Source organism: Apium graveolens, chromosome 9 (genome assembly GCF_009905375.1).
Source record: "Apium graveolens cultivar Ventura chromosome 9, ASM990537v1, whole genome shotgun sequence".
Taxonomy (NCBI): domain Eukaryota; kingdom Viridiplantae; phylum Streptophyta; class Magnoliopsida; order Apiales; family Apiaceae; genus Apium; species Apium graveolens.
This window is the reverse complement of record NC_133655.1, coordinates 5,289,806-5,303,505: the sequence shown is the minus strand read 5'-3', so window position 1 is coordinate 5,303,505 and position 13,700 is coordinate 5,289,806. Positions and strand designations below refer to the sequence as shown.

Sequence of the window (13,700 nt, the reverse complement as noted above, 5' to 3'; positions counted from 1 at the left end):
AATACGAACCTTGGAATATGAATTGGAATAGGATTAGAAGAGGACGAATGACTATGAAGTGTTTTAGAAAAGCTAAGTGAGGTAATCCCGATCTTTTCAATTGTTTAATTCATTTTTCTAAATTTCGTTTGACTATATGAGTATAAATTTTTTTAATGAGGTAATGGATCGGAATGGAACCTTATAATCAATTTAATATATGATATAAAAAAAACTTTTAGGTAATCTCTAAGAAAACTTTGCAAATAACAAGTGGGTAAATAGCTTAGATTTAATGTTTTAAATAGGTTTAGATTCCAATTTTAGGTTAAAGGTACTTGCCTTGCTGAGTACCCCAAGAGTGAAGCCGTAAGTATGAACCTTGATTCAACTTAACATCTTTTTAAATATGTTTGTTGATAGAACTGCCATACACTAAGCCGAAAGTGTTGAGTGCATCCCATCAAGTTTTATCGAATTATATGAATGCTTTTAACAAAATTGTGGTAGAAGTTTTTATGTGCTAGGACCTAATTTTGATAGCCATGATAGCCATTTTAAAAAGAACAAATAATTTTTCTCTTTAAAAAGGGTCATTTTTATTCAAGAGATATATGCTAAATTAAAATCTTTGCATAAGAATTGGGATATGAGTTAGCATTTAATAGGGTATTTGTAAAGAAAAATAGCATTATATAAGTTGTAACAAAGCCACAGACATGCATCTGTACCATAGAGTAGAACCTCATAATTATTCTCGTTTCAGTTAATTTAGACTCATTAATTGGCCTTGTAGTGTGGATGTTTAAGCCTAATCAATGTGTAGTTTTGTTTTTTTTTGTATAAAGAAGTTGTAGCTAAAAATATGTGTTAACTCTATTCTTAACATTATATGTCAGAATAAAAGGAACGATTTGGACTTATAGGATATCGAGTGGGCTCTTGTAAGCATAAATATGTATTAGGTAGGTTGTAATCTTGATTTGATATCTGTTGAGTAGCTTCATTAAGGACAAGTTATGTATTAAAATAAATGGGTAGTGTAAAAGTCATGGTTGTGTTTGTAGCTAGTTAACCACGCTTAGAAGCGGGTGCTTAGAGGAAGAGATACTTGAATGTATTTATAATCAATGTCATGATGAAACCCAAGTAACTGGAGGGGTAGGTGAGATCAAAGGTAGCTTGAACTGGTTAATTTTGAGGAAAAGACACTAGTGCAAAGGTGAAATAGTTTTTGGTGAACACTCATTAAAATATCCTAAGTTGGAGAAAACATATTTTGCAAGGTGCAAAGGGGTGTTTTAGGTTTAAGCTTGCCCTCACCAACTAAAGAGAAATAGTATGAGTAAAAATCATTAAAAAGTTAAAGGAATGGCAGGTCTTAAAAGGACTAAGAAGCAGGTTCTAGAATGGGCAAATGTTAAGATATAGTTATAATGGGTAGGTCGATAGGGTCAGTCTAAGGTATATGCAGCTCAAACCTATGATTAAAGTTTAAGAAGCATACTGGTTCTAACTTAGATATTATCCTAGGGGCCTTAAGTTACGCATGCATATTATTTACTTTAGCATTCCATAAAAGATAATAATAAAAGCATAAGTAAACCAAAAGTACATTGATAAAATTAAAAAGTAACCAGTACAGGAGATGGGGTTTAGTAGCGTTACAATTTGTGAAGCATTATGAGGTGCCCACACCCTCATCGAGAATAAGTTTTGGTGTAAAGCACTGTCAAGTTCGGGAAATTTCTTTAAAAGGTTCTTAAAAGGGAAAGATACTTAACCATAATTGAAGGAGTTAGGGGGTGGCCTCTACAACAATATCCATATCTGTGATGACGTCAATGGCAGGTTCACCAGCTGGGGCGTCATCAGTGCATGCTTCAACGTGCATAGTGGTAGTTGAAGCTTGAACCTCCACAGAGGGGGCATCAGGTGCCACCGGCTTTGCCTTGTCAGCTTCCATAACTTTATCCTTCCTCATCTTCTCAACATCTTTGGTCGCATCTTCACCTAACATGGCCCAGTCAAGATCAGGGAACACCTTCATGGTGGACTTCATGAAATCTCTGGCACCATTGACCCATCCAGTTTTATACATTACTTTCTTTGCATCTAGGAGAGTGGCCTTAAATCCATCTGCAGCTGTCTCGAGCTTGGTCATCTTCAGCTCCAACTCGTGCACCTTTCTAGCATGATCATCTACAACCTCTTCCTTCTCCTGCTCCATGGTGTTGATGGTTTTGTTGAGATGGTCTTTTTCCTTTAGGAGTTTGGATTCTGAACTCCTTATTTTCTTCAGCGTCTCAACAGCTCTCTTCCTCTCATCATCCCAGGCCTTGAGGGTGGACTTCAGTTGCTTCACCTCTTCTGCCAATCTTTGATCAACACTGGCAACTTCAGTGATCTGCTTCCCGTATTTAAGATACAGGAATAGGCTTTGAGCATTGGCCCGTGTGATTGCAGGTGTAGCCTCTATGAATTTGATCTTGTCCCACTGGGCGATGGTTTCTTCAGGAACCTGATTTTGCAGCATCTCAGTGAACACGTGGAGCTTCCCTGATTCATCAGAGGCAACGTCGCTTCTTGGTTTCTTCGTGGATCTTGAAAGTGGGGCTTAGGCTTGTTCAAGAGCAAAAAAGGCAAGCTTTCGTTACGAGGAAAAACCTGATTTATCTTGAGTAGAGGAGGAGTGAGGGATTTTGGAGATAGGGGTTTCCTGAATGGGGCCTGAATTCTCATCATCCTGAAAAAGGTCTTCAAACTTGATGGTCTGTTTGATGCTGAAAGGAACACCGATAGACATTTCTGCAAAGAGACAACCGAAGAAAACATTAGGTACGAAGGTGCGTAATGATAATGAAAAGCAGATACAATAAAAGAGAAAAATGGAACACAAATGAAGACCTATGATCTGAGAGGTGCCAACTTCACTTGCTGAACCTCTTGAAATAAATTTACATCTTTTCAAATTTTTCTTAGTGAGCAAACTAGTTCCATCACCAAGGGACGCAGAATGAACAAGGGCTTTCTTGGCATGCCTAAGCTGCTTGCCCTGAAGGGTGGTCATAACAGGAGTATCTACACATATACATGCGTGTGACACAATTATTAAAGGAGAATCAGAAGAAACCTATGGGCTGGGGTAAATCTTAAGATATGGAAAGAAATGATAAAAACTCACTTGGGCTCAGGTTAAAGTCTTTCTTATAAGCTGGACAGTCATAGAAATACAAAAATTGCTTTTGCCATCCAGACATACCTTTCTTGTTCCCACATATGCACCTACCTTCATGAACTCCCGAACCAGCAAGATAAAAGCTCCCGAAGTTTTTTCCGGAGGGCTTCAACTGATAAAAATACCCTAATTCATCGGATGTGAATTTGGCCCCAAATTCAGTGTAGTATAAAATGTACAAACACATAGCCATTCGATAGGATTTTGGGGTAAGCTAAATTGGGCAGAGGTCATATCTTTCTAATACCTTGACAATAAAATGGTGGAGGGGCATGGATATCTCCATTCTAAAGTGATAGGCTGACATAACGACTCTAGGTATGGCTTGTTCAAGTCCAAAGTTGTCAAACCTGTGACAACGTTCACCTTTAGGAGGAACAACAAGCTGACATCCAGGTTCTATGGTGGCAAGTAGGTTGGCCAGTTTGACTCCGTTCATGGCCGTGTCAAGGTTTTCACAAATCAAAGCCCAGGTTTTTCAAAAAGCCTGTATGGAAATCCAATTTTTTATATTAAATATAAACATATTTAATAATTTTAATAAATTGTTGTAAAGTATATTATATTATTAGAATTAATTAAGATATATTAATTTGATTTACAGATTTAATATATTAAATAACAACAGTTAAAATTTTAGGTTAATAATAAATATCTATTAGTAACTGTTTAATTTTAGTCTAAGTTGTAATGCAACAAATCTATTGGTATTTCAATTTGAAATAGTATAGTGCCACAATACAGTGTAAATTCAAGACAGTTACGGATAAGACAATAATATTTTGGCTTGCTATCAGCCTCCTGTGCAAATTTTGCCAATTTATTTGCCATATTTGTCATAGATATTATTTTGTCAATTTTTGAACTATTCCTAAGTCAATGTATAATATAAAATAATATTTACTACATAAATCAAAAAGTTCGGATAAAACCCGGTTCGGCCAGATCTGACCCGACAAACGGGCCTAAGATGGGCCTCATATTTTTACAGAATTCCGGCCCGATCCGGGTTTTAGAAAAATTCGAAACGATCCGTTTCTAAAATAACCGAGCTTTTTAAAGCCCCGATAAAATTATGATAAAAAACTAGGTCAAATAAAATGGAAAATAGGGAGTGCGCATATAGATTTGGTCCTAAAATTAATTTATAAATCAGACCTCGAACGAACAAAAAGGGCACATATCGGTCCATAACGCTCTGTCGCACTCTGCAAGTCAGCAACAAGCACACTGAACCACAGACCTCCATCTGTATTCTTACCATTAATGCTTCTCATCTGTTCAGATCCTCCTATCATCATTGTCAAACAATGCAGCAGTAGAAACTCGGAACGTAAATAAATTATCACCGCAAACTCCTGTTGAATGAAATGAAACTTGATATGCAAGGACTATCATACATTTGACATCGAAGGTGTGTTTATCGGCCAACTTATGAGTCACTTATAACTTATAAGTCTATTGTTAGTAAAACTTACTTTTTTCTCAACTTATTTTAATTTTTCACTGATTTATTAATCTCAGTTTTAAATAAATCACTATTTAATTGTACCTTGAACTGTTCTTTAGATCAACAGATTACCGCATTCATCTCTCCTTCTCCCTTACTTTGTGCTCCCGAGTTGCCTTATGTTGTGTTCCCTAGTTACCTGTCAGAATGTATATTCAAGCAATAGAAGAGAAGAGTATTTATTTCGAGATTTCTGAAAGTCCAGAGGCATTTAGAAAACGGTGGCAAGAGGAACTGGAGATCATAGAGAAGCTACATACGCTGAAGGTACAATTTTTTCGTTTCACCGATATAATTACAAGTCCAGTTCTGAACAAAATCGAAACTCTGACTGCAATACAGATTTTGTTTGATTGAAAATATTTTTTTCTGCATTTCTGACAACTAAATCATGTCAAGCTTGAACCGAAAAAGAAATGCTTCTTGACGTGTACTGAAGCAGCATATCCGTCGTTAAACAGAACATATACTCTAAGAGATTATGCTCAGTTAAACACAAGACAAAAGATTGAGTGGAAAGTGAAGGAGGGATTAGACCAATCTCTCTATGAACTATACGTTTCCAAGCGACCTCGTCAGAGAAAAGATAGCGACTTGCTATATGAGCAAGTAATGAGCCTGCACATTGTCTTCTTAACTTCATTGCAATCTTTATAATACAAATTTGTTATCTAAGACTTGCTAAATGGAATCTATATAAGTTATCGACTGTTTATTAAGTTCACGGCAGATGTTTACCAACATTGGTCACAATTCACCATTCTTCTTGTAGTATGTCAAGTCTCCTGCACAAAAATAGCATACATTTTACTTATTTTTGGCGCCACTGAACTGACTTGGTCGGAAATAGTTCTGTTTCTTGTAGTGGATAACTTATTTGTTGCGTACTTGTAATAGTACAAGTGATAAATGGATCAGGACTTACCAGGGAAACTGTTGCTATCGATTTGCTGGTATTTTATTGCATTTAAAGAATTTACTGCATTGCGAGGAAGAAATCTATAATTTCATTAATATTCCTGATAAATTGTTACACACGAGTGAAAGTCTGTCTGTTTAACATATAATCTAACAATAACAAAACAAGATATTTCATGAGATAAATATTTTAACATGTGCAATGAATCTCGTATTATAATCATTATTACTCCGAATCCTACTCTTCACAGTCCATGTTATTCTATATATTTGAAGCATTTCTGTGGTCTCTTCAGAAAATCTCAGTCTTTCTTCTATTTTTCTTTACTTGATCAATCTCCCGGGAACTCTGAGTCATGCTTGATCAATAAAACGTCAAGGTCTCTAAAATTCTCGTAACCTCCCCTTGAAACGAACGACAAAAGGAGATCCATGGAGATTCCCTGTCCTTGTGGTTGCTTTTGTGTAACCATTCTCTAAAATACTCTTCAATCTCCACTTGTAGTCGATTTTAGCTTGTCCCCTCACATATCCTAGCTATTTCCCGGTTCTTATATGTTCCTTTCTGAGTTCAAGATAGTTTCACTAATAAATATTCAATTTTTTCATTTCTCAATGCAATTTCTTAAAGATAACTGATACTAGTTCAAATTCTGCATAAATATTGTAAATGCCGAACAAAATCGCAAGAGGAAAGGGTTGAGACACCATTCATGTATAACTCCTTACTGGAAAATTATCAGCAGCATTATCTGGGCACATCTAAACTCGGCTTTTGATGTATCATCTTTGCCTGCTGTCAACACTGGAAACGTGCATCAAGATAATCGAAGGACCGAGGCAAATAAAAGCTTTTGAGATTGTGATGGTGAGGAGAGAAACACATTGTTGAGCCATTTTAGTAAGAGGCTAAGCAGTAGGACTTGTGATGATCATGCAACAAGCTCAGGCACTAGTAATAGTGCATTTGTGGAACCTCGAATTGCTAATGATGGTATGGAAAGTCACTTTTCTTTTGCGGTTTGAACAAATCTGAAAGCGTTCCTACAGGAAGTTATTCAACAAAGAAATGATTTTCATCATCAAGAATCTGCAGCGCCGACATTCCCTTTGCCACCACTGCCTGATTTTGAAGATCATAGGAAGAGCCTTAATTGCCTCCTTTACCAGAATTTAGTGTATAGAATTCTTTTCCAGGAATGGAGACTGAAGAGAATGAATTCATTAATCTTATCCATCAACAGGAAACTTATTATGAAACAATCCGGAATGTGGATATAAATTGTTTCTCGGATCCCCATAAAATCAAATTTTACGTTTTCTCATTATTATTTTTTTCCGAATGTGGATATAGATTCTTTCTCTTCAGGGTACACTGGCACTTCCTTTGATCAACAAGATTCTCTGCAATCATTGGCCTCAGAGACGGGGGAGGATCTAGTAAGGGGCATCGGGGGACACATGTCCCCCATAAAATCAAATTTTACGTTTTCCCACTATTATTTTTTTCCGAATGTGGATATAGATTCTTTCTCTTCAGGGTACACTGGCACTTCCTTTGATCAACAAGATTCTCTGCAATCATTGGCCTCAGAGACGGGGGAGGATCTAGTAAGGGGCATCGGGGGACACATGTCCCCCATAAAATCAAATTTTACGTTTTCCCACTATTATTTTTTTCCGAATGTGGATATAGATTTTTTCTCTTCAGGGTACACTGGCACTTCCTTTGATCAACAAGATTCTCTGCAATCATTGGCCTCAGAGACGGGGGAGTATCTAGTAAGGGGCACCGGGGGACACATGTCCCCTATAAAATCAAATTTTACGTTTTCCCACTATTATTTTTTTCCGAATGTGGATATAGATTCTTTCTCTGCAGGGTACACTGACACTTCCTTTGATCAACAAGATTCTCTGCAATCATTGGCCTCAGAGACGGGGAGGATCTAGTAAGAGGCACCGGGGGACACATGTCCCCTATAAAATCAAATTTTACGTTTTCCCACTATTATTTTTTTCCGAATTTGGATATAGATTCTTTTTCTGCAGGTACACTGACACTTCCTTTGATCAACAAGATTCTACCATCAGAGTTAGAATGGAATGTGAATCCAGGCCCGTCTCAACTATATTGGAGGCCCTAAGCTAAATATAGTTTTGGGGCCCTTTATTTGCTGAAAAATGTATATGTAAAAAAAAATTATATTTAAATGAATCTATACAAAACTAAACATGAAACAAGTTTAACCGCATTTCTTATGAGTTATGACGGACTATAGCCAAAAAGCTCTGTGCATGGTTTCAATTATGGTTTTCGGATATATACCATACACCTACACCTAAACCTACACAGTAGACTAAGTATTTTTGGGGGCCTGTGCCGTTAAACTTCTTGCACCCCCTAATCTAAGGGCATTTATGAATCTGGATGCGTCCACAATGCTGGTTAGCAACAATATTATGGCCCAAGAAAATCTTCTTCCAGGTTTACCATCCAAAATTTCCTTGGAATCTAGACTTGGATCTAGTGCATAGAAACTTTATCGCCAAGTTTTTTGATGAGCAGAATGCATTATCTGATCAGATACTAGAGGACTGTTTTTCAAAACCTTCCTTCATATCATGCTAATTAACACGTGTTGAATGTAGGCTACCTGTCACGAGACTTTTTGCCAAAAGGCATGCCTAAATGTTATGTCATTTATCAATTAAATATAATAAAATATAATAAATAATTATTATACTAATATACAATGAATTTGAATATAAAATTAAAGTTAGTTGACAGTAACAACCAAATACCATCATAATACCCATTTAAATTAGTAACTTTTTAGATATTAAAATATATGTAAATATTTTAAAATTATTTTTATTATTTCTGGATATTTCTAATATTAAAATAATTATTAAAAAATAAAAAAATTAGTAAAAAGACATGCCGAATCATGCGTCATGGCATGTCCATGCCCGTGCCGCTTTGACATGTACGCTAGTTGAATGGACTTGAAGGGCAGCCAGTAACAACATTTATATATGATTTCAAAAGCTTTTTCTGTAGTTACTCCAGAAGATTTTTTTGTGTTAATGTATTATTTTTTCAAGTATGAAAGAAGCCAATTTATGATGTAAGTTGTTAAGAATATTTGTAGCAGGTTCGATTTTTGAAAGAAACATAAAATTAAAAATGTTCTCAACACATTTGACATTAAGGTCTCTTTTGTTTCAATGTAACTCAACTATATAACTTGGATTTTCTTGAAATATAAAATAATTACGCTGTTTGATTTAATGTATTTTAAATTGGACAAAGAAAGTTGAAGTTCCATGGTATTTGTGGTTCCTACTAAATATACGAACTTAGTTACCAAGCTCAATCATGGTCACTAAAAGTTAAGTAGCTAAAACCTACAAAATTATTTAATACTTACCAAAATTAACTAAATTATCATTAGTTACATGATAATAAACCAAACACATACATTTCTAATTACGATGTAACTTATATCAGTAACTTAATTTTAAAGAAGTTGAAGTTACTTTGTAATTATAAAATTGACGAAACAAACGAGGTAAGGTCATAAATGGAATCAACCGAGTTGACAAAATGCCGAGTTGACAAAATGCTTGCCGTGGGGTGCAAGTGCAATTTCACTATTTAATTGTCTCTTCAACTGTTCTACAGCTCAACAGATTAGCGCGATTCATCTCTCATTTTCCTTGTAATATCTTAAAAGATGTCTGAACGGAGAGACCTGGCTCTTCACACCAGATTAGATCGTCCATTCCATTATGACAGGGATAGTCCATTTCTTCCCATCAAACAATTCCATCATATGAAAAGTGGCAAGATATATACAAAACTGTGGCACGTGGAACAGGAGATCACAGAGAAGTTACAGAAACTCAAGGTACATTTGCTATCTACGCAAACTATCTTTCTGAGAACCAGAATGTATTTAGTATTCACAACTTTGCTTTTATATTTCAATTTTGTCCAACTGCAATTGAGTTTGTAACTTTAAGTCTAATATACGTTTAGATGGAATGCTTCGGAGATGGTATGATGAATACTAAAATACAGACAGGCTTGTTTTATGGCATATATAAAGATGAAAAACCTGTTAGAATCTATTATCAAGCGATAGAAGAGAAGAGTAATTTTTTCGAGATTCCTGAAAGTTCAGAGGCATTTAGAAAACTGTGGCAAGAGGAACTGGAGATCATCAAGAAGCTACAGATGCTGAAGGTACAAATATAAATTTTCTTTCAATAAATATAGCGATTTAAGTAAGTGTCCAGTATTGAACAAAATTGAAACTCTCACTGAATAGAACTTGTTTGATTGACAATATTGTTTTCTTCATTTCTGACAGCTGAATCATGTTAAGCTTGAACAGAAGAAGAAATGCTTCTCCACTTATACTCGAGCAGCATTTCCGTTGTTAGATGGAACATGTAATCGAGAAACATATGCACCGTTAAACACAAGACAAAAGATTGAGTGGAAAGTGAAGGAAATAGAGGGATTAAAACAATCTCTCTATGAACTATACGTTTCCAAGCGACCTCGTCAGAGAAAAGATAGCGACTTGCTACATGAAAAAGTAATCTCTACGAAAGACAAATTAATTTTTAGACTACATATGTGAACTTGGAATATGCACATCATCTTAGTCACTTCATTGCAATATGATTATTAGTTAAGTATTTAAAACATCTTTCGTGATCTTGTTATGTAAAAGTAGATCGTGAAGTTGCCTCGAGGAAGACAACATGGAAGCAACAATTTGGCCGAGGAAAAACAGCTTCTTAAGAAAATCAGCCAAGCCAGAGGAGAAAAAGAAAAAATCACTGCCAATAGTCCATCTGAACCAGTGACGCGTATCTATTCAGGGCGAGGGGATATTCTCGACACAAAAGAAGCTCTAACGGAATATATAAAGGTTGCATTTTAACATACATGGTTGCCAGAATATCCTTGATATATTACTAATTACTATATTTCAAATTACCTCGACAATTTGTAGGTTGCAACTAAGGAAGTTAAAGAATTGAGGATGAAACAAATGACGTATAAGGCTTATGATGGTCGTGCAGAACTTGAGAAAGCGGTTATAGAAAAGGAGATTAGAATTTTAGAGAGAAAACTGGAGAATGTCAAGCAAAAGAAGATCCAAGTTTCGAAACAACTTATAGTGAAGATATAATTGGTAACTGTGGCAAAGACACATACAGGCTAATGTGATCACTAGACCTCCTTTCAGGGCTATATTTACTATAGAGATTGCTTCTCTGACGACTGATGCACGTTACTGAATGCACTGAAGAAGTTTGTCTCAGGCCATATTTAATTGCTTAATAGCAACACTGATGTCGATATGTTTTCTTGGCGTCTCTTCTGATCATAAGATCCCCACTTCAAATATCGATGCCAGGAATACCTCCATTATAGCCCTGCTGTCTGATTGATGTTCTTCGTAAACCAGTACAATCAGTGGTTCAACAATGTTCATTACTCTTTGTGCAAATGCCTTTCTTACATAGCTATGCAGATTATTACCACAGTCCATTAATATGCTGCTTTTTGTAGGTCGAAGAAGAATTTCATAGCTATACACATCTCCCTCAAACAGATATCTCCGCTCACATAGCTTTATAAACTTTGAAAATAGTCCACTCTTCTTGTCTAGATATGTGAAATTATAAATTATTAGATTTAAGAGTATAAAAGCAGTTGCAAACACTTGTATCCATAATTATTTTTGTTGTTTCTGTACATTTTTAGCTGGGGATGTTGTTCTTGCATCATATCAGCAGTACCTAAATTTCTCCTATTAAATCAGCATACTAAGAACTAAATCAGCATTCTCCTTGCTGAAGTGAATTCTTATAAAAACAATCTCCATTTCCAGGTTTCAGATCCACTACATAAGGTGTATGTAGGAAGTAAAGTTTGTCAACCACTTCAAAATTTAAAGGCCGGGGCAACCAAGGATCTTCAAGCACATTTTTCCATCTCCAATCCTCCACGGATCATCCCTAATAATGCTCCCTCCGTTTCACTTGATTATTTACATATTTTTTCGTTATTCTTGATACGCATTTTAAGGCTGCTACAAACTATAGTTCTATAATTTATTTTTAAATTTTTTTTTCCTGTATAAAATTTAAACATTATATTTTTATTTAAAAAAAATATTTAAAATTATTTAAAGAAGCATGTTTTACAAGAACCTTAAAATACATGCCGATTTCCCGTCTCCCCAATGTAAACAACCCACCGAAATCAAGGGAGTAATTTCTCTGCCCATAGAATGCTTCCCTAAATAAAGAAGATTTGGAACCTTTTTTAGCTTCGAGTATAAACTACCCGATAAATGGTTGTAATATCATTCGAAGAATATATATGTGTTGGACCAGGACAAGACGGCCAAAAGGAATTATAGTTAGAATAATTACAATACATTATGTAAAGCCCAAGAAGGCCCATATTGTAAGGATTGAGCCCATTTGGGACTTAGTATAAATAAAAGACAACAATCCCATTTAAGGGGGTTGGAAAATGAAGCAAAGAAGATCATCTCCTAAAACTGTAGTCTAATAATAATAATAATATTATTATTGGAACATCATTTGGCGCTAGAAGGAGCTTTGCTTTAACAAGATCCAACCAGAAGATGATTGTAGAAGAGCTTGATCCGGGAACCGCCGGACCGACTCAGGTAAAGGAGTTGACGGCAGAAGATGCCGCCGACCCCTCGACCCACGGCGATCGCGAGCTCCCTAAACAACCGGCATTGAAGCCGAAATGTTTGTTCCCTCCACTTGAGGCTCCTCCAGAAGACCAATTTCTGGGCTTGAAGGACTCACTCCAAAGGGACAGAAAAAGAAAAACTGCGTCAGATCAGCATTTTAGAGTTCAAACTTCTAAAGGAAAGAAAGTCCTCTCGAGCGACATGCGATTGCATTTGGAAAAGAAAGAAAGGCTAAAAGCCCAAAACTAAGAAAATCCAGAAGACTCACTTGATTCAGATGAAGAACTCGAGTTTCTAGAACACGAAGCTCAAATATTGTAGGCTAAGCTTGAGCGAAAACGCGAGATTCACCGTTTTCGTCGAGAGCTCCAACAAGCCCAAGTTCAAAATGAAGGACAAGGCGATGAATTTTATGACGAGGACGATGCGGAGTACGAGTATGAACCGTCGGCAGAGTCGACATATTCGCAACCTCGCGAACGTCGACAGAGGACGGTGTCATCTGCCGATGTCTCGCGTCAGACAGAATCCACAGAATCTATATCTCACGAGGAATTCGCTAAAATGCAGGAGGAAATCGCCCAGATGCGTACCTTGATGAGAAATCAGGCAGGCTTTGAAACCATTTCCGAGAGCCCCCTATCATTAGTGCTTGAGAAGGCGCGCATCGACAGGACGTTGAAGACACCTGCCCTCGATCATTTCGACGGATCCTCGGACCCGTTAGCATTTCTAAACACGTTTGATGGTCGCATGGCTTTCTTCGGCCACTCGGAGATCGCTAGGTGTCAGTTCTTCTCCACTTGCCTTCAAGGCACGGCTCTCCGATGGTACAGTAACTTGCCACCTCGGTCAATCGACTCGTGGACAACTCTGAAAAGCAAGTTTCAAGCCCGGTTCTCCAGCAACTACAAAGGAATCAAAGTTACAGCATCCTTGATGACAATGCATCAACGCTCCGGCGAAAGTCTCAGGAGTTTTCTAACCCGGTTCAGAGAAGAGATAGCAGAAATTCCAGACTTAATAGAACAGATGGCTGTCAATTTCCTGACAGCGGGCATCGATAAGTCTAGGCATGGCCTCCTTCTAGAAGAGATCTTTGAAAAAAGGCTGAAAACCATACATGCCGCGTTCCAGATTATAGAACACCGCATGATGCTTCAAGAAGCGGTAAGCTGTATACAATCTCCACGGAGATCGTCAAAATATGAACGACGCCGAAGCTATAGTCCACGATCCCCTGCGAGGGAAAGGCGCCGAGAGCGCCGTAGGTCGCCCCCGCCTCGCACATCGG

General features: G+C 36.9%; 1 protein-coding gene across 1 annotated transcript; it reads left to right on the top strand.

Moving 5' to 3' along the window:
* The first annotated feature begins 9,290 nt into the window (after positions 1-9,290).
* LOC141687434 (uncharacterized) lies at positions 9,291-11,387 on the top strand. The gene is made up of 5 exons (XM_074492709.1): positions 9,291-9,559; positions 9,691-9,897; positions 10,025-10,255; positions 10,397-10,594; positions 10,679-11,387. The coding sequence occupies exons 1-5, from the start codon at positions 9,386-9,388 to the stop codon at positions 10,856-10,858; spliced, it is 990 nt and encodes a 329-aa protein (XP_074348810.1). The 5' UTR covers positions 9,291-9,385; the 3' UTR covers positions 10,859-11,387.
* Positions 11,388-13,700: the final 2,313 nt, after the last annotated feature.

Coding starts and splice junctions, on each gene's coding strand:
- LOC141687434 (XM_074492709.1), top strand. CDS start 9,386: ATGTCTGAACGGAGAGACCTGGCTCTTCACACCAGATTAGATCGTCCA. Junction 9,560..9,690: donor AGAAGTTACAGAAACTCAAG/GTACATTTGCTA, acceptor ATATACGTTTAG/ATGGAATGCTTCGGAGATGG. Junction 9,898..10,024: donor AGAAGCTACAGATGCTGAAG/GTACAAATATAA, acceptor CATTTCTGACAG/CTGAATCATGTTAAGCTTGA.